The sequence below is a fragment of the Cotesia typhae genome, unplaced genomic scaffold (assembly GCF_013202065.1).
Source record: "Cotesia typhae breed Kobodo isofemale line unplaced genomic scaffold, CoteBio_Ctyphae contig_4, whole genome shotgun sequence".
Classification (NCBI taxonomy): domain Eukaryota; kingdom Metazoa; phylum Arthropoda; class Insecta; order Hymenoptera; family Braconidae; genus Cotesia; species Cotesia typhae.
Genome location: NW_027423748.1, coordinates 2114615 through 2139940, shown reverse-complemented (window position 1 = coordinate 2139940; position 25326 = coordinate 2114615). Strand labels below are relative to the sequence as shown.

At 37.7% G+C, this 25326-nt stretch overlaps 2 protein-coding genes across 15 annotated transcripts in view; one reads left to right on the top strand and one right to left on the bottom strand.

Annotated features, from left to right (window-relative positions):
• Positions 1-25326, top strand: part of Mp (collagen XV/XVIII-type protein multiplexin) — a 622917-nt gene that overhangs the window by 571735 nt on the left and 25856 nt on the right. The gene's annotated exons all lie outside the window — the stretch shown is intronic.
• LOC141527521 (uncharacterized) lies at positions 9118-10985 on the bottom strand. Its single transcript, XM_074243055.1, has 5 exons — positions 10878-10985; positions 10572-10682; positions 9830-10192; positions 9546-9744; positions 9118-9290 (listed from the first exon to the last, which is right to left on the bottom strand). The coding sequence occupies exons 1-5, from the start codon at positions 10980-10982 to the stop codon at positions 9148-9150; spliced, it is 921 nt and encodes a 306-aa protein (XP_074099156.1). The 5' UTR covers positions 10983-10985; the 3' UTR covers positions 9118-9147.

The window sequence follows — 25326 nt, the reverse complement described above, 5'->3', positions numbered from 1 at the left end:
AGCGAACGAAGAATGTTGTATATAAAGAAGTTTTAAACATGTAAGTACATTATTTTAGATTTTATATATTTTTAACAATTATTATAAGTAATCATATGATAATAATATGTTCTTAAATGTAATAATTGAAAGAAATAAATTAATGTGATAAAAAATAAAAATTTCGTTAATATTTATAAAAATTGCCATAAAAAATATAAAAAATAAAAAACATCAAAGTGAAATTTACTAAAAAATATAACTCAATGGGTTTAAAAAATTAAAAAAAAAAATATAATATATATTTATTTTCATGTTGGTAATTTTTACATGGTTCAGGCCTACTGGGGACCCGCCATGTAAAATAATGGGAACGTATCTTACTACACAGTACCTCATGGGTGATGCGGAAATCTATGTAATGACAGATTTAATGACTAACTGACCCAGTGATTGATTGATTGATTATTAATAATAAAATACTTTTCTCATATATTTAATACTTGCTAACACCGATCATCATAAACAATCACTTTTCTCTAATTCAAAATTTATATTCATTATCTTTTTGAAATTAATCATTTTGTTTATATTTTTCGTTTAGGATACACCATAAAATTTTATTGTATGCCCAGCGAAGCGGGCGGGTATCAGCTAGTATACAGGGTGTCTCAGAAGTCGTGAGCCACCGGACAGGGTGTGGTAGAAAATTGGATTCTGAATAGAAAAGTCCTTTACCATTTTTCGATCAGACCCATAGAAAAATTACTACAAATTTATGAAAATAGACCAATGAGGAGCGCGGTTTAGCGGCAGAACGGTAGGCGCAAGAGCGAGCGAGTGGAAGCGCGACAGGCAATGAGTGCGCGCTCGCTTGCACACGTGTGATATCATTGCTCAGTTATAGCGGGATGCCCGCATGCAATAATAATGATCAATGATACTCCTGTAAATAAAAAAAAATTAATATTAGAAAAATCATCCCATAGACAGCCCCATAAAATAAAAAATGTGCGATTTTTTGATAATTAAAACTCAAATTTTCGGTGTCACTGAAAAATGAAAAAAAAAAAAAGCCAACAGTCATATTCAATGATACCCCTGTAATTGAAAAAAAAAAAAAAGAAAAGTTATAAAAGTACCCCATACACTCTGAGATACAGCCCCATAAAGCCAAAAATTTGCGATTATTTAATGATGAAATTCAAATGATCAGTGTGCACTTGAAGTTAAAAGAAAAAGCAATAAAAATAATCAGTGACACTACTGTAGACCAAAAAAATTGAAAAAAATTAAAAAACTACCCCATAGACAGGGAGATACAGCCCCGTAAAGCCGAAAATTCGTGATTATTTAATAATGAAATTCAAATGATCAGTGTGCACTTGAAGTTAAAAAAAAAAGCAATAAAAATAATCAGTGACACTACTGTAGACCAAAAAAATTGAAAAAAAAAAAAACTACCCCATAGACAGGGAGATACAGCCCCGTAAAGCCGAAAATTCGCGATTATTTAATAATGAAATTCAAATGATCAGAGTGCACTTGAAGTGAAAAAAAAAAAGCAATAAAAATAATCAGTGACACTACTGTAGACCAAAAAAATTGAAAAAAATTAAAAAACTACCCCATAGACAGGGAGATACAGCCCCGTAAAGCCGAAAATTCGCGATTATTTAATAATGAAATTCAAATGATCAGAGTGCACTTGAAGTGAAAAAAAAAAAAGCAATAAAAATAATCAGTGACACTACAGTAGGTGAAGAAAATTTTTAAAAATATAAAACTACCCCATAGACAGGGAGATACAGTCCCATAAAGCCAAAAATTGTGCGATATTTCAATAATTAAAATAGAAATTTTCGACGACTACTCAAAATTTCAAATAAAAATCTAGGACTAATAGTTAACTATACCCATAACAATCAGAAAAAAATTAAAAATTACAAAAACCACCCCATAGACACTAAGATACAGCCTAATAAAGCCGAGTATTTCGGGATTATTTAACATAAAATAACTCGGAATAACTCAAAGAAAATTATCTTTCTTTCCAGTTTAACCTTTTTATGAATTAAAAAATCAAAATTTTGGAATCCACCCCATAAACACCGAGAGGCAACCCCACAATGCCACAATTGTTCGATTTTTTATTGATTTAAATTGAAATTCTCGGTGTCTACTCAAAATAAGTAAAAGAAAATTATTGTACTTTTTAATGTTATCTCTGTTATAAAATAATAAATCAAAATTTTAGAATCCACCCCACAGACACCGAGATACATCCCCATACAGTCGCTATTTGTCGATTTTTAATTGACTTAAATTGAAATTCTCGGTGTCCACTTAAAATAAAGAGCATAAACTCATTCCACTTTCCAATTTACTCTTTTTAATAAATGAAAATATCAAAATTCAAGAATTCACCCCATAGACCCCAAGATACGCCTCCATAAAGCCGCGATTTATCGATTTTTTGTGGATTGATATCGAAATTTTCGGTGTCATATGAAAATTTGAATTTTAATTATTGAAAAATCGCGAATTGTTGGCTTTATTTGGATGTTTGTTAGTGTCGATGCGGTGGATTTTCAAGAGTTAAGTTTTTTTATGTTTTTAAGGGTGTAATTTAAAAGTACAATAGGTTTCTCTTGTTGTTGTTAAATGGACACCAAGAATTTCAATTTCAATTACTAACAAATCACAAATTAGCGGATTTATGGGGTCCTATCTCGCCGTTAATGGGGTGTTTTTTTCAAATCTTATTTTTTTTTGCTTACAAGAGTATATCTGAAAATGAGTTTTCATACTTTTCATTTATTTTCAACGGACACCGAGAAGTAGCATTTTAATTACTAAAAAATCAGAAATTTTCAGCTTAATGGGATCATAATTCGGAGTTTGCGGGGTGGTTTTTTAAATAATAATTTTTTTCGATACACAGGAGTTTAATCGATAAGTACAAAAGGTTTCTTTTGTTGATTTTCAATGGGCACCAATAATTTGAATTTTAATTTCTAAGCAATCCCGATTTTTGTGCGTTATCAAGTCATATTTCGGTATCTATGGGGTGTTTTTACAATTTTTAAATTTGTCTGATGGTCAAAAGTACCACTGATAATTTTGATTGGTATTTTTTTCTATTTCGAATGCACTGTGAATATTTTAATTTTTATGTTAAATAATCCCGAAATACTCGGCTTTATTAGGCTGTATCTTAGTGTCTATGGGGTGGTTTTTGTAATTTTTAATTTTTTTCTGATTGTTATGGGTATAGTTAACTATTAGTCCTAGATTTTTATTTGAAATTTTGAGTAGTCGTCGAAAATTTCTATTTTAATTATTGAAATATCGCACACTTTTGGCTTTATGGGACTGTATCTCCCTGTCTATGGGGTAGTTTTTTATTTTTAAAAATTTTCTTCACCTACTGTAGTGTCACTGATTATTTTTATTGCTTTTTTTTTTTTCACTTCAAGTGCACTCTGATCATTTGAATTTCATTATTAAATAATCGCGAATTTTCGGCTTTACGGGGCTGTATCTCCCTGTCTATGGGGTAGTTTTTTATTTTTTTTCAATTTTTTTGGTCTACAGTAGTGTCACTGATTATTTTTATTGCTTTTTTTTTTAACTTCAAGTGCACACTGATCATTTGAATTTCATCATTAAATAATCGCAAATTTTTGGCTTTATGGGGCTGTATCTCAGAGTGTATGGGGTACTTTTATAACTTTTCTTTTTTTTTTTAATTACAGGGGTATCATTGAATATGACTGTTGGCTTTTTTTTTTTTCATTTTTCGGTGACACCGAAAATTTGAGTTTTAATTATCAAAAAATCGCACATTTTTTATTTTATGGGGCTGTCTATGGGATGATTTTTCTAATATTAATTTTTTTATTTACAGGAGTATCATTGATCATTATTATTGCATGCGGGCATCCCGCTATAACTGAGCAATGATATCACACGTGTGCAAGCGAGCGCGCACTCATTGCCTGTCGCGCTTCCACTCGCTCGCTCTTGCGCCTACCGTTCTGCCGCTAAACCGCGCTCCTCATTGGTCTATTTTCATAAATTTGTAGTAATTTTTCTATGGGTCTGATCGAAAAATGGTAAAGGACTTTTCTATTCAGAATCCAATTTTCTACCACACCCTGTCCGGTGGCTCACGACTTCTGAGACACCCTGTATATATATATATATATATATATATATATATATATATATATATATATATATATATATATATATATATATATATATATATATTAGTGTGCTTTTTTTTTGCGACTATTTTTTTTTTTTTTTTCGCTCCCATCCCGAAATTTTGTTGGAAATACACCCAAAAAATTCCTGAAAGTTTGAGCCCTTAATATTAATATTAAGTACTCCTACACAGCGTGTGAAGATTTCCCCATTTGAAATATACGAGAACTTTCATTTTTTTTTTTTTTTAATTTCTATAGCTCAGTGGCATTTCATAGCATCGCTTTGACCATGGACGGGTTTTTTTCAGAATTGAATGCTCTACAAAAGTGTCCATTGTCGCGAAGTCGTAACTCATACCGGTGGGGTAGTACGGACCGCCAAACCGAATTTTTCATAGAATTCTTGTTTTTTCACTCATTATCTCATAAACAACAAGACATACAGAAAAAAAGTAAATAATAATTTTGTAAGAAATTCAATTCTCTACAAAAAAGGTCCTTACCACCAAATCACTAAGATCGATATTTTCTGAGATATTAGTCATTGAAGTTTACGTAGCATTGAATTTCCACAAAATGTTGAATCAAATCTTAAAAAATATTGATTTTTTTATTCGTATCATAATTATAATTAGTAATTACTTATTGATTAAGTTGCAAATTCAACGAAAAAAATTTTTAAATGTATTTTTCTGAAGTTTTTTTATTTGTAAATAAATTACTAAGATATCAGGTCTATGTAACTTTGAACTCAACTACATGTATGATCAAATACGATAAATTAAATATTTTACACCATTTTCTTTATGCTGTAAGTTGATTTAGTACACAGTTTATGTTGCGAACGGTGATGCTGTACTGTTTGAAAAACTTTTTGTCGTTCATCTTCATTGCGGGTGATAGCTTCATTGAATCTTTGAGTCAGAGCTACTCCTCGCTCAGCAGTATCATTTACAACTTTTAACTTTTTGAATGTTTCAGAACATTTTTGGTACTCAAAATTTGATTCCCATGTATGAAATTCAGAATTTAAAAATTCATATGAAAGGTTAAACTGTTTAAAGATGAAAAGTGAATTTGGTGTCACAAAATCATTGATGTTTTTTTCACTGAGTGAAGTAATTGTTTTGTAAGGCTCTGAGTAATGCTTATTCGATTGCTTTACAGCGGGAATACCATTAATTTTTTTCGCAATTTTCAATTTTTCTTCTGGTAATACTGTATTATCAAACAGCGCCAAGCAAGCAAGTTGTTCATGCAAATACCATAGATGTTTAGATAATTTTTCAAGAGCTGCATTAGCGATTTCCGGATGAATTTTTCGATGTTCGATAAGATCTTTTACTAATTGTAAGTCTGAATTTGGGGCTTTTATCGCATATGGAGCAGTAAACCATATTTTCACGTAAAATAATACAACAAAAACACAAATTTTTCGCAAAGCATCTGTTTCTTTCGCTGGTACTTTAAACTGCTTACGAAATAAATATATCTTGAAACAATAAAGAGCTTTTGAAAGCCATCTTGTATGGTGACAAGCGCCAGGGGCTTTAAATTGAACTTTATCACCTCCACCACCTAAAAAGATACTGCTTAGTTCCAGTAATTCTTTATAGTCGTCTCTTGGATGATGATTCTTATTGAAAAATATGAAAATAAAGAAAAATAAAAACGTGAGAAAACTATAATCATTATCAGCAACCAATGGGTTTCTTTGATAGTGAATGATAATGTAATTAGTTAAATTTGTAAATAAAGTTAATGAAAAAATACACTTTGTAAAATATTCAAGCAAAAAGATATTTGAAATTTATCAATTAAAAACTTATAAGTCCTTAATACACACAAAAATGTGTCAAAAACTAGTTCATCATTTAAATACACAATTATTAATGTAAAATTGAATTAATTCATACCTTTAATTGATTGTCAATAAAATCGAGAATGTCTTTTTTTTTGTCGTTCAAAATGTCGGTAATATGTTCATCATTGGAACCGATTTCATATACTACTTTATCAATGTTATCCCAATTGTCTCTAAATCGTTTGAAAATAGGTACATTTGGACCATTTGTGGCTGGCCAAGCAACCTCTGCTACATTTCGTAACATCAACTCTGACGTATGATGACGACAAGCAAGGTATAATAAATCACGACCAATTTTTTTCTCTAGTAAAGGACAAGCACCTTTAGTGTCACTTTAAAAAAAAAAACAATATCTGTTTTGATTGAAATGGTTGATAAAAATATACACTAGTCACAAAAATTATGGGACATAAAAAAATTCTAAATTTTTGGGTATTTTTTAACGAGCTGTAACTCCGAATAAAATGATCGCAGAGCAAAAACAGAAAACAAGCAAATAGTTGCTCTAAGTGTCTAGTTTTCAGATACGATCATGACAATTTTTTATCACGTTTAAGTCTGAAGAAATCCTAAGGAAACTATAAAAAAAAAATTTTCCAAATTTTTTCTTGTCTAAAAAAAGGTCTACGGGCTTCAAAAATGTTTTTCATTCTTTTACTCAAAAGCTCTTTTAGAAAATTTAATGCCCGTTTATTTGACAGAATCAAAAAGCCTGTGAGATGATTTGCCGCGGAGTTATCGTCATCAAAGCAAAAAAGTTCTTTTTACTTTTGATAAACAATAACTCTGGGAATAATGATCGTATGTGAAATCAAAAAGGGTTTTGAAAACTACACGATATTTTCTATGATTTACAGTGAATTGTTTTTGACGAGAAAATTTTTTCTGAATTGAAAATTTTGACTGAAAAAAAGACAAAAATTTGCATAATTAAAGATATTTGGATAACTTGGTATAACTTTGGATAAAATGGATGAACGAAAAATTTCATGGGTAATTTTTTAACCTTAAAATATCTCCTAAAATCCCTGGAAAATTCAAAGTGCTGCGATTTTTTGTTCCATAGTGTCCCGAAGCTTCAAATTTTTTGTTTTCGCAAAAATCGCCATTGTGAGCAATTTTTCAATTTTTATTTATTTTCTTGAAATTTTTGTTTTTTTTTTCAAATTTCTAAAAAAATCAATCTTTTTGATCGAAAAAATAAAGATTCTTAAGAAAAAAAATCTTTTTTCATTGAGATTTGGATTTTCAATTAAAAAAAAATTTTTTTTTGTCAAAAGCCATTCTCTGAATCTCATAGAAAATATCGTGTAGTTTTTAAAACTCTCCTTCAATTTCTCATACGACCATTATTCCCAGAGTTATTAATTATCAAAGTTAAAAAGAACTGCTTTGCTTTGATTGACGATAACTCCGCGGTAAATCATCGCACAGGCTTTCTAATTCTGTCAAATAAAAGGACATTAAATTTTTTGCAAGCGTTTTTGAGTGAAAGAATGGAAAAACATTTTTGAAGCCCGTAGACCTTTTCTTAGACAAGAAAAAATTTGGACAATTTTTTTTCTTGTAGTTTCCTCAGCATTTCTCCAGACTCAAACGAGATAAAAAAATTGTCATGGTCGTATCTAAAAACTAGACACTTAGAGCTACTATTTGCTTTTTTTTGTTTTTACTCTACAATCATTCTATTCGAAGTTACAGCTCGTTGAAAAACACCCAAAAATTTAGACTTCTTATTATATCCTTTAATTATTATGACTAGCGTAGGTTTGAAAATGTAATTTAACAATCTGACAATTTACCTGTGTTTGAAGCAGTCGTATCGAAACACATTCCTTTAATATTATCGCAAATATTGCGTGTCGTCAGAGTCTGAAATACGGCTGAAGCTTGACTTATACCTGTGCCGTCAGATAGCAACGGAGCTTCTAAAAATTTTTCGCCACTTATTCCTGAAATGTGTATCGAGAGCCGTTCAGCTTTTGATGTTCCTTGTCCTGTAGATAGCATTTTTCCATCCCAATGAACTACGCAAGATTCGTCTATTTCTTCTCTTTTAATTGCATCGACAATTTCTTCTCTCTTAGAAATACGTGCATTGCGAATAGAAGAATAACTCACATTATATTTATCAATATCTAATCCCAGACTTTCTATAACAGCTGCAATGATAAACATTGCATCTCTATCACTAGTTCCAGTGCGATCTAAAGCTGATACAAGTTCTGGAGTTAAAATATTGATTTTTTTCTTTTTACGAGGTACAGGGAGTTCATTCTCAAAATCAGAATATGTTCGTTTCAACCCACTGGAATTTGATGATAGACTACAAAAACTTGCTGGCATCGAATGTTGCGATAATTTCATGCCTAAAACAATTTTTTCAGAATTAAATAAATAAACCCAATCGATTAAAACATTTTTCAAATTTTATATTCAGCTTCTGTTATTCAGACCCTCGCGACTTTTGAATCATTCTGGAAACACTATGTAAACGGTCTGGAACCCTTCTGTAACCAGACTGATTCCAGAATGTTTCCAGAGTGCGTTTGTGACATTTGTCCATTATGTATCCAGAGTATAACCAGAGTGAATACATATCAAAACCATACTGAATACATAGTGAATCCAGAATGTAACTCGAGTGGATTCATACTATAATCAGAATAAATTCATATCGAATCCATTATGTATTTTGAGTGAGTACATACCATTCTCATACTGAATATATAACGGAATCAGAATGTAAGCTGAGTGGACTTAGAATAAAACCAAAATGAATACACACTAAAACTAGAATGTAACCTGGGTCAATACACACTAATTTCGGAATGAAAGCATGTTGGAAACAAAAGAAGTATATACTAAAACCGGATTGGAAAGGTACAAAAGTTTAAATGTATGCAGGATAATGAAATGAATTGAAACATAGTATTTCAAGTGCATTACTAAATTTTTATTAGTTAAAAATAAATAAATAAATTAATAAAAATTAAAGTTTAACAAAAACTTTGAACATAGTATAAAAAACGATAAACAATAAAGAAATAATAACTTTTTGCTTATTTTAATTTTTGTCGCTTCTGCTTAACGTGTCTCCTTCTTTTTCAATTCACGCCGGTGCTCATTTAAAAATGCTCCTATCCAAGATTTCAAGTAGATAGTTAAATCATCTTTGGATCCTGGGATCCAAGTTAGTTCTCTCTTTTGTTGCAAGTATAAACATAAATCTGTAATATAGAAAATAATTCATTATTTACAAATGTTTTATTAAAAATTCGATTTGATCTACTGATATTCAAAAAACTTAAAGATACTTTTGAGCGCTTTAAACTGAAAAATTCGTTTTCAAAATTTTAAAATCACTTAAAGTCTACAGAATTATAAATTTTACATTGTGAAAATTTTAATAAAAAATTACAAAAAGATAGTAAAATAAATAGAACTAAAATGTGTAAGTTATAAATAAATTAGGTTCGTATTACCTTTTATTTTTTTGCACTGTTGGTTTGTCACTTCAACATGATTTTCATTCTTGTGACGATCCTTCACGTACATATTTTGTAGAACCTCCAGTGGCCACAGTTGTTTGATGAGTAAGTTGACCCGTTGCCTCATGGTAGATTTTTTTAAAATTACAGCTAAATTTTCAGCACTTATTGCTGTGTCTCCAATGACAACGAACTGGAATTAATGAAGAAAATGATGAAATTTAGTTTGATGAATAGTAAATGGTTGACAATTTTAGATATACATAATTTACACTTACTTCCTCTTCATTTTTAATAATTATCGATTCCGCTAATTTTGGAATGGAGAAAGTAGGCTTCTGATAGTGACCAAGTTGTTGAGAAGGCTGTTGTGGATTAACGCTGACCTGTTTAGGTGTTTTTTGAATTAATCGTCTGAAATTATTAATTTTTTGGTGCAAAGTTCTCAAATTGGTATTGAGAGAAGCTAATGGCCTGCGGATTATTGTCCTGCTCTTTCGTGAACTTGATGGATTTGATGAGACGTTCCTAGGTGCCGCTGGAGTATTTTCAAATGATTTCTTTTTTGTAACATTTTCGTCACTTAAAGGACTTGCGGGTTCACTACTGTCACTGATAATCTCCATGGGTGGCTGCCCTTCCTACAATAATAAGTAAATGAGTGAGTGTGACGATTCCAAATGCATTTTAAAAAAGTTTGGAAAATCCAAAAGTACACGCCTCACACGTTCATTCCTTAGAAAGAAAAAAAAATACAGAAAAATATATTCGTTCTATTTTTTTCTACTTTCTAGAGTTATATCGACAGTCAATATCGAATATGATTCTCTACGTAATTCCTATTCGTAAGCAAATTCGAATTTGCTCGTTAGATATTAAAAAATGTATTAGTATTACATGAACGAATGCTTTATGTACTCTCAAATATAATTTCAAAAAACTATTGAGCAATATCAACAATTACAGTGAACATAACAAATAGGTTACGAAATTACTGTAATTACAATTTTTTTAACTTACGTCACTGTTTATGCCACCTTCATCCTCGCGTGCATCATACTGTGGGACCATATTGCCGTAAAACTCAGATGATTGCTCTTTTATAGTTTTTTTCAACTTTTCACGATCATTCTGTTTAGGAGAAACAACAAAATAAATAATTTATAAATGTATGAAAAAGGTAGATTTTTCAGAACCAAATACGATTGGACTGTCCAATGAATTCGATTTTCACTTTGGGTATTAATTATAAGTAAATACGACTATAAAAAACATCGTTGCCAAATTTCAATGTTATTTTTTTATTATAGCAAAAATTAAACTTACTGCCATTATCACTTTCGGCTTAAATGGAACATTGGATTTGATTGTTGGACTATACTTCGGTATTTTTGTCATAATTATCCGACTCGTAGTAGAGTTGCGTTTCATGAGTTTATATGGGTCATCTGCAATAAATGACAGTAATTATAAAAAAAAAATAAGTAAAAATGATTCAAGAATGTATTGTAAGCAAGAATTATTTATATACATTGCGTAATAGCGATGAAGCATAATTTATGAACACTCGAAGGATTATAATTCCATATCTTTATTCAATTTATAAACGCAAAAGAAATCTTAACATAGAATTAATCAATGATTAATTACATGAGAAATAATATATTTACTTTTAAAAATAAGCTTCTTTATTAAATAACAAAATTTTAATTTGGATTGTAAGGAACGAATAAGACCACAATAAAAAAAAAAATTACGATTCTCTGAAAAATCCGAAAATCTTTTCATAACATTTTAAGGACGTTCATTCGCTACGTTAGAGTCAAATGAGTACTAAATTTTTATGAAATTTATTTAGCTCTTGAAAAATTTTTAATATATATTTAAAATATTGCAGTGATTTATAAATATTATTAATGAATATCAAATATATTTTAAGTATTTATTTGCATATATCAGTAAATTTAAATTGATTACTGATTTAATTCTATTTTCAATATGGTAGAAAGATTACCTAAATAATTTTTAGTATGTCAGTTAAAAAAATTAATACTTAATTACAACGTTCGATAACACTAATTTTTTATTACAAATTTTTGAACTTTATATTTGAAAGAATATTTTAAGAAAATCTCTATTACGGTATGTACTTAAATAATATAAATATAATAATTAAAATTAAAAAAAATCTGACGCGTCATAAGACTGTATGTTAAAAGTTTCATTTTCAATCGTTAATAACTTTTCAAAATGATCGATAACGAGTTCCCAAATTTTTAGGAAAAATTTTTATATAATTTAATTTATCGAAATTGAAAAATAACAAATTTTATCGACTGTCAAGTCTCACGGATGAACGTCCTTAAGACTCTACAGGCACTCATCTGAGTTATATATATATATATATATATATATATATATATATATATATATATATATATATATATATTGTGACGTGGGGCCTTGTCAGGCCCGCCGTCATGGGCACAGTCTGCTCGATTATTGATATTTTTTTTTGGGTTGCTCCTCGCTACTTTCAGATATAGCTTATTCGCCGCGATCCAGTCGCCCTCTAGAGGCTACCAGGCGAGTACGGCGAATACCGCAGCTCGAAGCGCGACGCCATAATAATTTGAGATTGAGATTATTTTGTTCGAATAAGTTAGAAATAAGTTAGTATTAAGTGATTGGTAAGTGCCCCGATAAAAGCCACTTATTAACGACGATTCAACTGCTAAACAACGCCGGATTCCACGCCGACAGGACTCAGGGAAAGCCAAACATCAACCCCACATCAAACCGTTGCTGCAAATGAGAATTGAGAGACTTTGAACACGGTACCGTTACGAATTGTCATCAGTTATGCATCACTCGAACTTTTGGATAAGCTTCTGGGAGAACCACCAGTCGGCGCGTCGATTTAATGTTCCACCGTCAATTTGAGCAGTTCAAAACGGTAGTAACGCCATCTACCGGCCTGCAGGTCAACTCCGTAGCCAACCAAAGTCGACGGATAAGAAGAAGGAAGACGAGAAAAACTCCTTCTTCGACGTAACCGCCTGGTAGTGATCACCTCGTGCCTTTTCGTTTTTGGTTATTTTTCTAATTTTGATTATTTTGTGTTTTTTAATTATTGCGAACTCTGCAAGTTCAATAAAAGACGTTATATCAGATAAATTCACCGAAGTCACTCGAGCTAATTGGAGCCAACGCCGTGTCCAGTGCAGGGTTTGGTGGGAATTTTGGCCAGGATCAACCCGGGAAGAGCTGCATCGCCGTCATCCCCTCAACCCGCTGAGGTCATCAAGCCGACATCGGCCAGCAACGTAAGTGGCTTTTGTCATTAGGGATAACTCGTGGAAACGATACCTTAATTCTCATTGAGTTTATTGTTTTGGTTGTTTGGTATTAATTTAATCTTTCGGCGTTGGAAGCCATTGTTGAGGTGTTCGAATTCCACGAGATATCTCCGGGGTACCTTCCTTATCAAATTCCTACCAGTAAAAATTTGTAATTGTTGAAGTGCTTGTGAACTACGTCATTATAGACCTCGAGCGAGGCGCCGCCTGCCTTCGAGCTTCGGTAGTCCGTCGGGATCACTGTAGCACAGTTACCGACTGCAACGCGGCTAGGTAACGCAGAGCTCCGGTAATTGAGCATCGATTCGCGATCTGATCGATCAATTATCCGCCGCTCAATAAGCATCAATTTAATGACTACGAATACCCGCTGAATGATATGCCGATGTTTGTCTTTAGTTACGTACGAATACGCATCGATTTGACGATTATTTAAAATTTAACTTGGTTATTGCTGCCTATTATTTTGAATTATTATTTTGATTGTAATTTTAAGTAAGAGTTGGCGATTTAACGCGATCATTGACTGAAATTATTTGAATTATGACTGATCATAAATTTAGCATATTAAGTAAATACTGAACTTGATTATTAATTGGGTATTAATTAAATAGTTAACTAATAATTATGCGAAATTTATGTGAATTATTAACTTTGGGATTAATTGAATTTATTTAAATTCAATTTAATAATAGTTAATTAATCATTACTCGAGAATTTTGTGAATTATTAACTTTGGGATTAATTGAATTTATTTAAATTTAATTTAATAATAGTTAATTACTAATTACTCGAGAATTTTGTGAATTATTAACTTAGTGATTAATGGAAGTCTAATTGGAAAAGTAGTTAAAGTATTTACTTGATGATTATTTTTTTTCTCTCTTCTGTGATTATTTAAACAAATCACATGATTGTATTTAACTATTGTTTGAAATGGCTTGCTTAAGAGATTTTTGAGATTATTGAGACAAACCGCGATTATTATTTGGATATTGTCTTGAAAAATTTGGTATTATTAATTTTGATTATTGAAACAAATAGCGTGATTATTATTTGAATATTGGTTACAAAAAATTTGATTATTTTCTTTTGATGTTATTTAAGTAATTACTGTGATTGCGAGTATAGTATTGTTTGAAACCTACTTGACTATTATATTGGTAGTTTTTTTAATTAATGAGATTACTAGTATACCATTGTTTTGATAACTGCCGGAATATTCTTTGACATTGTCGGAATTGCGAACTGGATTATTAACTGAGTATTAATGAATACTTAATCGGATTATAGTCGAAAAATTATTTGAATCAATTATCTCGCCGACCGATCATATTTGCTGTCTTGAATAAATTGTTACTTTTATTGGAATCTCTTGTTACTTATTTCCTTAGGAACCCGCCACCCTGAGTATAGTAAAATAGTGTTACGTTGTTCCCGAATTAGTGGGATAGGATTGGAACATCCTCGAACTGTTCCTGGCGCCCAATAACCGATCAAGACGAACCGATACGCCAATTATTTTGGACCCGTTGGCTCAGTGACGAGGACTGGGCCAACTGGCCATCATAAATTTTGGCGCCCAACGTGGGGCCTCCAAGAGGAAGTTCGACTCGAGAAATTTCAGACAATTGCTAACGAGTAGGCTAATCAGAGTAGAAAAGTGGGTTCAGGTTGCGTCGATCACCCAGTTAGATAGTGAGGTTCGAAATCCGCGAAAATGGTGGTAAATCACTCCCCGAAGAAGACAGATACGCCTGTTGAGGGCGCTGGTGGTGCCGGGACGTCCGCCACCAGCAATCCGAGAGAAGTCGAGTTCGTCACGCCGCGCGGACGGTCACCAACAGGTACACCGGGGGTCACGCCACCAGGTTCGCCGACTAACAGCCGTGGGAGGGGCACCCGGCAGTCACCAACGGCGCTCGAACGAGCAGCCGCGTGGAGAGAACAGCTGGAGGCGGAGCAACGATGCCTAGAGGAGGCCGAAACCGCCGCGGAGCGTGAGAGACAACGCCTCGCGGAAGTCGAACGCCAAACCGAGGCGGAACGCCAACGATTGAATGGCGAGTTCGCCGAATTCGAGGAATATACCCGTCAGCTGACGCCACCAGGGACTATGGTAACGATCGACCAGGCTGGGGATACCCATCCGACCCAAACGTTGTGGGAAGGATTATATGGAATCTCAACGACGCAATTGAGGGAAATGCTCGTAACCTTGAATGCCAACCCCCTGGGGCCATACGAAGTAATTATGGATCGCCTGCGCCGAGCAATTCAACGGAATGTAGACCCGTTCGTGGAATGGACTGAAGTTGATCAGCCTACGCCACGCATTATTGGCGCGGAGATCCCAGGCACCAGCCGGGGCAGAGGACTGGGGTTACCCCAGGACATTACGACGACGACCGCTACGACGACTACCACGACAACCACCCGAGCGATGAGGGGGTTAACGATTGATACGACCCCAACTGACACGAGGGCATATTTCGCGACGAGTACACGACCCAGGGCGTCAACAGGGATATTGACGACGCCAACAAGCCGTATAAGTCGCGCCGATCCGCAAGTAGGATTGTTACGTACCGGGCCACACGTACAATTGCCACCGATGGCCAATTCGACGGTAGGCCCACACCACGGCATGGCGCTCGACCACAGTCGCCTCGACGGGGCCGACCACGCGAACCAGGTGGGTCACGGAGGAGCTCACTACCAACCTGCCATGTGGGAACGCGTCAAGAAATGGGACTTGAAGTTTTCAGGACTGGAAGACCAGAGCCTGGAAACCTTCTTACGACGCTTAGGAGAGTTCCAAACGACGTGCGGGCTAAATGATGCAGATGTTCTGGCGATCATGCCACTGGTACTCACAGGCCTGGCTAAGACCTGGTGGATGCACCGTGGTGACCACATCAGGACATGCAGCGAGTTACGCGCAGGTCTACGCAAACGGTTTGGTGAACCAGATATCGCGCACCGAATCCTCAGCGAGGTCCTAACAAGGACCCAGGGACCATTGGAAGGAGGATTGGACTATCTGGATGCGTTGCTGGCAATGTGGAAATTGGTCGACACACCGTTGCCAACCAGAATCCAGCTGGACATGGCGTTTAGCAATCTGCGCTCGGAATATCACGCTACGATAAAACGTACCGACTTTACGACGTTTGACGAGTTGTACGACTTGGTACAACGTTTCGACCAACCGAGACGCCGGTTACAGCCACGTAACCCAGTCACGCCGAATGAGAGCATACTGCCGGACATGGCGTATGTACCAGACCGATATACAAGGAGATCGTCGAAGCCGACGAAAATTCAGGTCGCGGCGATTCACGATAAGTCTGCCTGCCCGCAAACTCCGAAATCACCAAAGTCGCCGAAATCCGGGCGACGACGTGACCGACGTGGCGGTTCGCCTGAGGCCAACCACCAGGTACAATCTTTGTCGACGGTGACAACTAACAGTGTCGCCGCGCTGAACCCTATGAAGTCGCCATTTATACCACGAGACCAACCATCGGTACAACATGGGCAACTAGGGTCGCCACGAGCTCAACGACTCAGTGCCCGACCGTTCACCATTGCACTGGAATTACGAGGCGTATGCTTTAACTGTAAGCAACCCGGCCACATCCGCAGCCAGTGTTCCGCGCCGATCCGAGTGGGCTATTGCTGGACCTGTGGTTCCGAGGGGAATCTGACGCCAGGTTGTCCAGGTTGCGCGCAGTGGAACCAACGACGTAACCAACAGCCGGGAAATGCGTCCAGGGGACAGCAGTAAGCGGTCCGACGCTGTTCTCCGCAAGTACACGGATCGATGTGCCGGTTAAGGAGGTGGTCGCCATGGCTACGTTGCCTCCACCGGTAATACTCGATGAAGAACCCCGAACCGACCCGAAACTGACCTCGAACTCGACCGATCAACGAACTGAGTGCGTATTTCGACCGACTGAATCTATCCCGGACATTTTCGATATCGATGTAAGCCCTTGCAACCCCGTTGACTTGAAATCCGACTCACGCGCCGTACCTGAACCGTATGTACACCGCCCCGCCGTCGAAAGGACGATACCCGATGACTCGCGCGAGAAATGCAGTAAGTGCGCGACGACCGACCAGCTGCGGTGCTGTCGGACGTGTGAGTTCGCATGGTACTGCTCGGAGGCCCATCAACGCGACGATTGGCCGCTACATCGCCAAATTTGCGCTTCGCCGGATGAGCGAGCAAAAATTTTCCGTGACGTAGCAAATGAAGTCTGCCCGACAGCCATAATTGGACCAGATCGCCGTCCGTATATCGACGTGAAAATAGGAGGCCGTGCAATCAAGGCGTTATTAGACACCGGATCCTCTGTGACGTGTATACGAGAGGTCGATGAACGTGAATGGGTCTATGGACTAGGAGCCAAGATACGACCGACTAACCGACAGACAGCTACCGTGGCTGACGGCTCGCTGCTGGTGATTCATGCTGTGATCACATTACCACTGGAAATCGCGACGGAACTACGACCCGTGGAAGTCCGAGTGATTCCACAACTGAAGTACGAATTGATCTTGGGCATGGACGCCATTCGCATCTTTGGGATTTGCTACGACGGAAGCACCGACGACTGGTGCATACGCCCCACAGACGAGATTTATGACTGGAAATCGAAGTCCTTTGTTGAGAAGCAGGAGATCGCCGCCATTATGGAGATAACGCCCGATCAGCAGTCTGCACTAGACGAATTGCTCGCTCAGAGGTTACCTGAGGTGCAATATACCGGCGAGACGACCTTCACGAGTCTCCTGACGCATGTAATTGACGTGCAAGGGAATGAGCCAATCCGCCAGCGCAACTACCCGACCTCACCGATTATCGAGTCGGAAATGTGCCGCCAGGTTGATGAATTAGTGGCAGCAGGCATTATTGAGCCGTCAACGAGCGCCTGGTGTAACCCAGTAATCATGGTGAAAAAGGCGACGGGCGAGTACCGAATGTGCCTTGATTTCCGACGTTTGAACGCGATTTCAAAGCCATGTGCATATCCATTACCACTGATGACATGGATCCTGGACCAATTGAGTGGTGCGAAGTTCATCTCGAAAATCGACTTGAAGCACGCCTATCACCAAGTGAAGCTAGACCCCGCGAGCCGCGAATATACTGCTTTCAGTGTACCTGGGCGGGGCATGTTTCAGTATGTAGGAATGCCGTTTGGCCTAGCAGGCGCGCCACCGCATTTCCAACGCCTAATCGACGAAATGCTGAAGAATCGTCGCGGGTTAAAGGTATTTGGATACCTAGACGACCTCATCATTGTCACGGAGACGTTTGAGGAGCATTTGACAGCTCTAGCCGAGGTTTTCGACGCTCTGAAGTCGGCAAATCTAAAAATCAATGTCAAAAAGTGTGAGTTTTGTACCAATGAAGTACAGTATCTAGGATACCGCGTGAACGAGCAGGGTCTGCTCGTCGATCCGGAGCGAGTCAAGCCGATGTTGGAGTTTCCTCGCCCGAAAAATATGAAACAAGTACGAAGATTTCTAGGAATGGCGTCGTGGTACCGACGTTTCATCCCTGACTTCGCTACGATCGCGGAGCCGCTGACGAGGCTGACGAGCAAAAAGGTTCGCTGGACCTGGACCGCTGAGCAGGACGCGGCGTTCGATGCGTTGAAGGTAGCCCTAGCTACAGCGCCGGTGCTGACGTGCCCAGACTATTCCAAGACGTTCGTATTGCAAACAGACGCCAGTGCCACGGGGTTAGGAGCCGTCCTCACGCAGGAGCATGAAGGGGGCGAAAAAGTCGTCGCATATGCCAGTCGCGTTATGAATAAAGCTGAACGAAATTACTCCGCCACCGAACGGGAGTGCCTCGCCGTGCTGTGGGCGTGCGAGCACTTTCGACGTTACTTAGAGGGCTACCACTTCAAAGTGGTTACTGATCATAGTAGTTTACGCTGGTTACGTGATCTAAAGAGTAAGACCCCGCGATTGAGTCGATGGGCGATGCGATTGGCCGAGTACCAGTTCCCGATCGAATATCGGAAAGGGTCGCTGAACGACGTACCCGATGCGTTGTCACGCATGTTTGAGCGCGATGGGAATGACCATGATGACGAGGACATTTGTGCGATCGATGATGTAGCCGAGTTAACGGACGTACCCGCCGCAGAAGCAATTGACGATTGGTACACCCGACGTAAGGGTGAGGTCCGGGCTAACCCAAACCGGTGGAAGGGTTGGCGAGTCGAAGAAGGTCGACTATACCGATATAGACCGAAATTGATGATTGCGCAAGTCGTCGAGGACCTGGACGCGTGGAAGCTAGTTCCACCTAAAGCGGCGCATTGGGGAATAATCGCCGAGAACCATGATCCACCGGATGCCGGTCACCTCGGTGTGGAGAAAACGACGAGTCGGGTCGCAACCGATTATTATTGGCCCGGAATGGACATGGATGTGAGGAAATACGTCGCTGAATGCCCCGTATGTCAAACCTCGAAGGTTTCGCAGCAGCCAGCCGCTGGACTGATGTGTCGACGTACAGTACACACGCCGTGGACTGTAGTAGCTGCTGATTGCATGGAGTTCCCGACTAGTAAGAATCAGTTTAAATACATGGTTGTCTTCCAGGATCTGTTCACGAAATGGATCGAATTATGCCCGATCCGGAAGGCTGACGGACCGACGATCATCCGAGAGTTTGATAAACTCATTGTACACCGATTCAGGTGCCCAGAGGTGTTATTGACCGACAATGGGACGGAATTCGCCAATAAACTGATGGCAGAGGTCGCCACCGCCTATGGAATCCACCATTCACGGACACCGCCGTACCATGCGCAGGCAAACCCCGTTGAACGCGTTAATAGGGTACTTAAGACCATGATTATCTCGTATGTCGACCTAGATCACCGATTATGGGACGAACATGTCCACGAATTCCGACACGCATATAATACCGCCATACACAGTTCGTCGCATGTTTCACCAGCCATGCTAAACTATGGTTGGCAGCCCCGACCGCCAACTTATTACCGAAAATTGATCGAGGGAGACACTGAGATCCCTTGCCCCGATACCAACGCGTGGGTAGCCCGCCTTACCCGCTTAACGCAACTTCATGACCTTGTAGCTGATAATTTAGGCCGTAGTTTTGAACGCCAGGCTAGGTACTATAACAGGCACCACCGGGATACACGATTCGCCGTCGGAGACGTCGTTCGAGTACGTCAACACGTTTTATCTCGCGGCGCGGATCGGTTCTCGTCAAAACTAGCAAGGAAATACTCGCTAGAGACCTACACGGTCTCGAAAGTAGTTTCGCCGGTCGTATACGAACTAATAGATGAGAAAAGTCGCCCCGCTGGCCGACAACACGTTAAAGCACTACGGTTAGTAAAAGGTAGTTCATCCGACGACGAGGTTGAGGACTAACCGAAGCTCGAACCCTGTAAGAATGTTAATAAGGACTGTAATTGTCTATTCGTCGCATGTTATATGTTGTATGTGTTCCTTCCTACAGAATGTCCACCGCCAAGAACCAATTGTTCGAGGACTTACGTCTTTGGGCCGCTATCCACGACCAGGACGACGTATGGGACTTAAGACCCAGTTTCGACGAGGAGGAGCAGTGCAACGCCGTGGTGGCGAGTCGCCGCAACACGCTGCCCCGAATGATGGCTCGCCTGCGGGCCCAATGGGCACTCGAGGCGAAGGACGTCGGAGTCGCCGAGGGAAGGAGCCCACAATCATCGCTTGGCCATGGCGATGTAGTACTTGCCGCCGACCCATCACGAAGGGAGACCAATGCGTGGCCGAGGCGGAGAACATTATCCGGGCCCATAGGGGTATTATTCCACGACGAGAGCCCGTGCTAACCGTCGCACAGCGTCGTGCCCAAGCCTTGGCCTACGTCCAAGCCAACCCGCCGGCGACCTTGCTGCCCAAGCTACCGTTGACGCAGGCCCTCAGTAACGCTAAAATGTTAGCCAAACGCCTCATTGACGACGAGTACCTACCGCCACGACGCCAACACGCCTGTTGGAATTGTGGGTTGGAACACAGGATGCAGCTGTGCCTGTACCCGAGGGGTACGTTTTGCCTTCATTGTGGCGAAATCGGCGTGTATTATGAGGAGTGCCGTCGTTGCAAACCTAGCTGCCGGTTCCAATAGAGTCGTCGCCGTAGATGGGAGCCGCACCGAAAGAAAATAATTTTTTTTTTTCTTTCTCTCTCTTTCCTTTTGTTTCTTGTTTTTTTTGTCTTTTATTTTAATTTCAGTTTGTGTTTTTTTTTATTTCCTTATTACTGTACTTGTGATATTATGATTATTATTGATTGTTCTGGTTATTGAACTCGCCGTAGGGCGAATGATCTCGTCGCCACAAGGCGACCGACTGAATACGCCGTTGCGTAAGCTGTCGCCGAGGCGAGGATGTGCACGTGCCGCAGAGCGGAGTCTTTATCATTATTATTTATGTTATAATAAATGGTTGAATGACTGAGAGTTTTGTTATGGTTCCCGATTCCCTTGTGTCTGTTGCAGGTACCCACCTGACATGAGCCGTTTGGGCTCCTGGTCGGCGGCTGGGAGGGGGTGTTGTGACGTGGGGCCTTGTCAGGCCCGCCGTCATGGGCACAGTCTGCTCGATTATTGATATTTTTTTTTGGGTTGCTCCTCGCTACTTTCAGATATAGCTTATTCGCCGCGATCCAGTCGCCCTCTAGAGGCTACCAGGCGAGTACGGCGAATACCGCAGCTCGAAGCGCGACGCCATAATAATTTGAGATTGAGATTATTTTGTTCGAATAAGTTAGAAATAAGTTAGTATTAAGTGATTGGTAAGTGCCCCGATAAAAGCCACTTATTAACGACGATTCAACTGCTAAACAACGCCGGATTCCACGCCGACAGGACTCAGGGAAAGCCAAACATCAACCCCACATCAAACCGTTGCTGCAAATGAGAATTGAGAGACTTTGAACACGGTACCGTTACGAATTGTCATCAGTTATGCATCACTCGAACTTTTGGATAAGCTTCTGGGAGAACCACCAGTCGGCGCGTCGATTTAATGTTCCACCGTCAATTTGAGCAGTTCAAAACGGTAGTAACGCCATCTACCGGCCTGCAGGTCAACTCCGTAGCCAACCAAAGTCGACGGATAAGAAGAAGGAAGACGAGAAAAACTCCTTCTTCGACGTAACCGCCTGGTAGTGATCACCTCGTGCCTTTTCGTTTTTGGTTATTTTTCTAATTTTGATTATTTTGTTTTTTTTAATTATTGCGAACTCTGCAAGTTCAATAAAAGACGTTATATCAGATAAATTCACCGAAGTCACTCGAGCTAATTGGAGCCAACGCCGTGTCCAGTGCAGGGTTTGGTGGGAATTTTGGCCAGGATCAACCCGGGAAGAGCTGCATCGCCGTCATCCCCTCAACCCGCTGAGGTCATCAAGCCGACATCGGCCAGCAACGTAAGTGGCTTTTGTCATTAGGGATAACTCGTGGAAACGATACCTTAATTCTCATTGAGTTTATTGTTTTGGTTGTTTGGTATTAATTTAATCTTTCGGCGTTGGAAGCCATTGTTGAGGTGTTCGAATTCCACGAGATATCTCCGGGGTACCTTCCTTATCAAATTCCTACCAGTAAAAATTTGTAATTGTTGAAGTGCTTGTGAACTACGTCATTATAGACCTCGAGCGAGGCGCCGCCTGCCTTCGAGCTTCGGTAGTCCGTCGGGATCACTGTAGCACAGTTACCGACTGCAACGCGGCTAGGTAACGCAGAGCTCCGGTAATTGAGCATCGATTCGCGATCTGATCGATCAATTATCCGCCGCTCAATAAGCATCAATTTAATGACTACGAATACCCGCTGAATGATATGCCGATGTTTGTCTTTAGTTACGTACGAATACGCATCGATTTGACGATTATTTAAAATTTAACTTGGTTATTGCTGCCTATTATTTTGAATTATTATTTTGATTGTAATTTTAAGTAAGAGTTGGCGATTTAACGCGATCATTGACTGAAATTATTTGAATTATGACTGATCATAAATTTAGCATATTAAGTAAATACTGAACTTGATTATTAATTGGGTATTAATTAAATAGTTAACTAATAATTATGCGAAATTTATGTGAATTATTAACTTTGGGATTAATTGAATTTATTTAAATTCAATTTAATAATAGTTAATTAATCATTACTCGAGAATTTTGTGAATTATTAACTTTGGGATTAATTGAATTTATTTAAATTTAATTTAATAATAGTTAATTACTAATTACTCGAGAATTTTGTGAATTATTAACTTAGTGATTAATTGAAGTCTAATTGGAAAAGTAGTTAAAGTATTTACTTGATGATTATTTTTTTTCTCTCTTCTGTGATTATTTAAACAAATCACATGATTGTATTTAACTATTGTTTGAAGTGGCTTGCTTAAGAGATTTTTGAGATTATTGAGACAAACCGCGATTATTATTTGGATATTGTCTTGAAAAATTTGGTATTATTAATTTTGATTATTGAAACAAATAGCGTGATTATTATTTGAATATTGGTTACAAAAAATTTGATTATTTTCTTTTGATGTTATTTAAGTAATTACTGTGATTGCGAGTATAGTATTGTTTGAAACCTACTTGACTATTATATTGGTAGTTTTTTTTAATTAATGAGATTACTAGTATACCATTGTTTTGATAACTGCCGGAATATTCTTTGACATTGTCGGAATTGCGAACTGGATTATTAACTGAGTATTAATGAATACTTAATCGGATTATAGTCGAAAAATTATTTGAATCAATTATCTCGCCGACCGATCATATTTGCTGTCTTGAATAAATTGTTACTTTTATTGGAATCTCTTGTTACTTATTTCCTTAGGAACCCGCCACCCTGAGTATAGTAAAATAGTGTTACGTTGTTCCCGAATTAGTGGGATAGGATTGGAACATCCTCGAACTGTTCCTGGCGCCCAATAACCGATCACGACGAACCGATACGCCAATTATTTTGGACCCGTTGGCTCAGTGACGAGGACTGGGCCAACTGGCCATCATAATATATATATATATATATATATATATATATATATATATATATATATATATATATATATATATATATATATATATTTTGGTTCAACATTTGGATAGGGTAGCTTAACCTTAGCTTTACTAGACACCTCTCTGACTCATATAAAAAATTAAAACATATATCAATTAAAATCAAACCATCTGAGTCCACGAATTTTACGGGAGCATTTCCCAAATTCAAACGCTGGTCCCTCACAAATAAACTACAATCATCTGCGATGTCCTCTGTCCCTTCTATAGGCGTTAACTGATCTTCTTCATTTAAACGGTAGATATTGCTTGATGAGACAATGTAACTTTTTTTACGACGGATATCCGTCACAAGACTATATTTGTTCATCCTTAGTAACGATCTGTAAGAAAAAGATGATTTATTATTCGATTATTAAAATGTTAACTGTCAATAAACATGGATAAATTAATATTTATGAATGTTTTACGGACACAATGGAAGTAGTAAAAAAAGTATATACCTACGTTGGTAATTTGCCCTCACCAATTGATTTTTACTTAACTTACATATAAATACGTAATTTTTCTGTTGTCACAAGCTTATGTTGCTTCAAGCACTTTATGATTTCGTCACTAAATTTACGTGATGATCATGTGGGTGTAGCCATCTTTGATTGACTTGAAACTCATGCGCTGTAGAATGCTCTTTGTTGATTTTTTTCGCATGCGTGTATAATTTAAACGCGGCAATTTCAAAAGTTATGAAATACAATCTTATAACATTGTATAAAAATTGGAGAAATTTAATAGAATTTCTTAAAGCATCGCTGATACGTGTTCGATTTTTTTAAATTTAATGAATTTGACATAAATCAATAAAACATATAAAATTATCTTTGAGTCTCTACGATATAGCTTAATACGATTCGATGCTATGAAACTATCTACAAAATTACACAATTAGATCAAGAGTCTTAACTGATCGGAAAAAAAATTCGTTCATTCTTTGCATAATTTAAAAGATTAAATTAAAAAATTAATCTATCATCATAATTATCAAAAAAAAAAATTACATGATATTGTTATTGTCCCTTTATACTTTTCAAATTTTCCCGTAAAAAGTCTGGCGCATCTGCATTCTGCGCATGCGTCAATAATATTTTTTCAAAGGAGATAACCTCTCTTATTACGTTTCATTTAATACACGAGGTTGAGAATATCAACAACTTGTTCAAACTATTTTATAAACACTATAAATTGTTTAAATATTATTGAAATATATATAAACTTTTTACTGTATAATTTTTACATCGCTTCGTAAACGCGTGCTGGTATTTATTAACTCTT

What these genes read in the sequence shown, in the direction of transcription:
- LOC141527521 (XM_074243055.1), bottom strand. Translation starts at nt 10,982, where the DNA reads ATGAAACGCAACTCTACTACGAGTCGGATAATTATGACAAAAATACCG. An exon ending in AGCCGAAAGTGATAATGGCA is followed by an intron (nt 10,683 to 10,877) that starts GTAAGTTTAATT and finishes TCTCCTAAACAG; the next exon opens with AATGATCGTGAAAAGTTGAA. An exon ending in AAGGTGGCATAAACAGTGAC is followed by an intron (nt 10,193 to 10,571) that starts GTAAGTTAAAAA and finishes TTATTATTGTAG; the next exon opens with GAAGGGCAGCCACCCATGGA.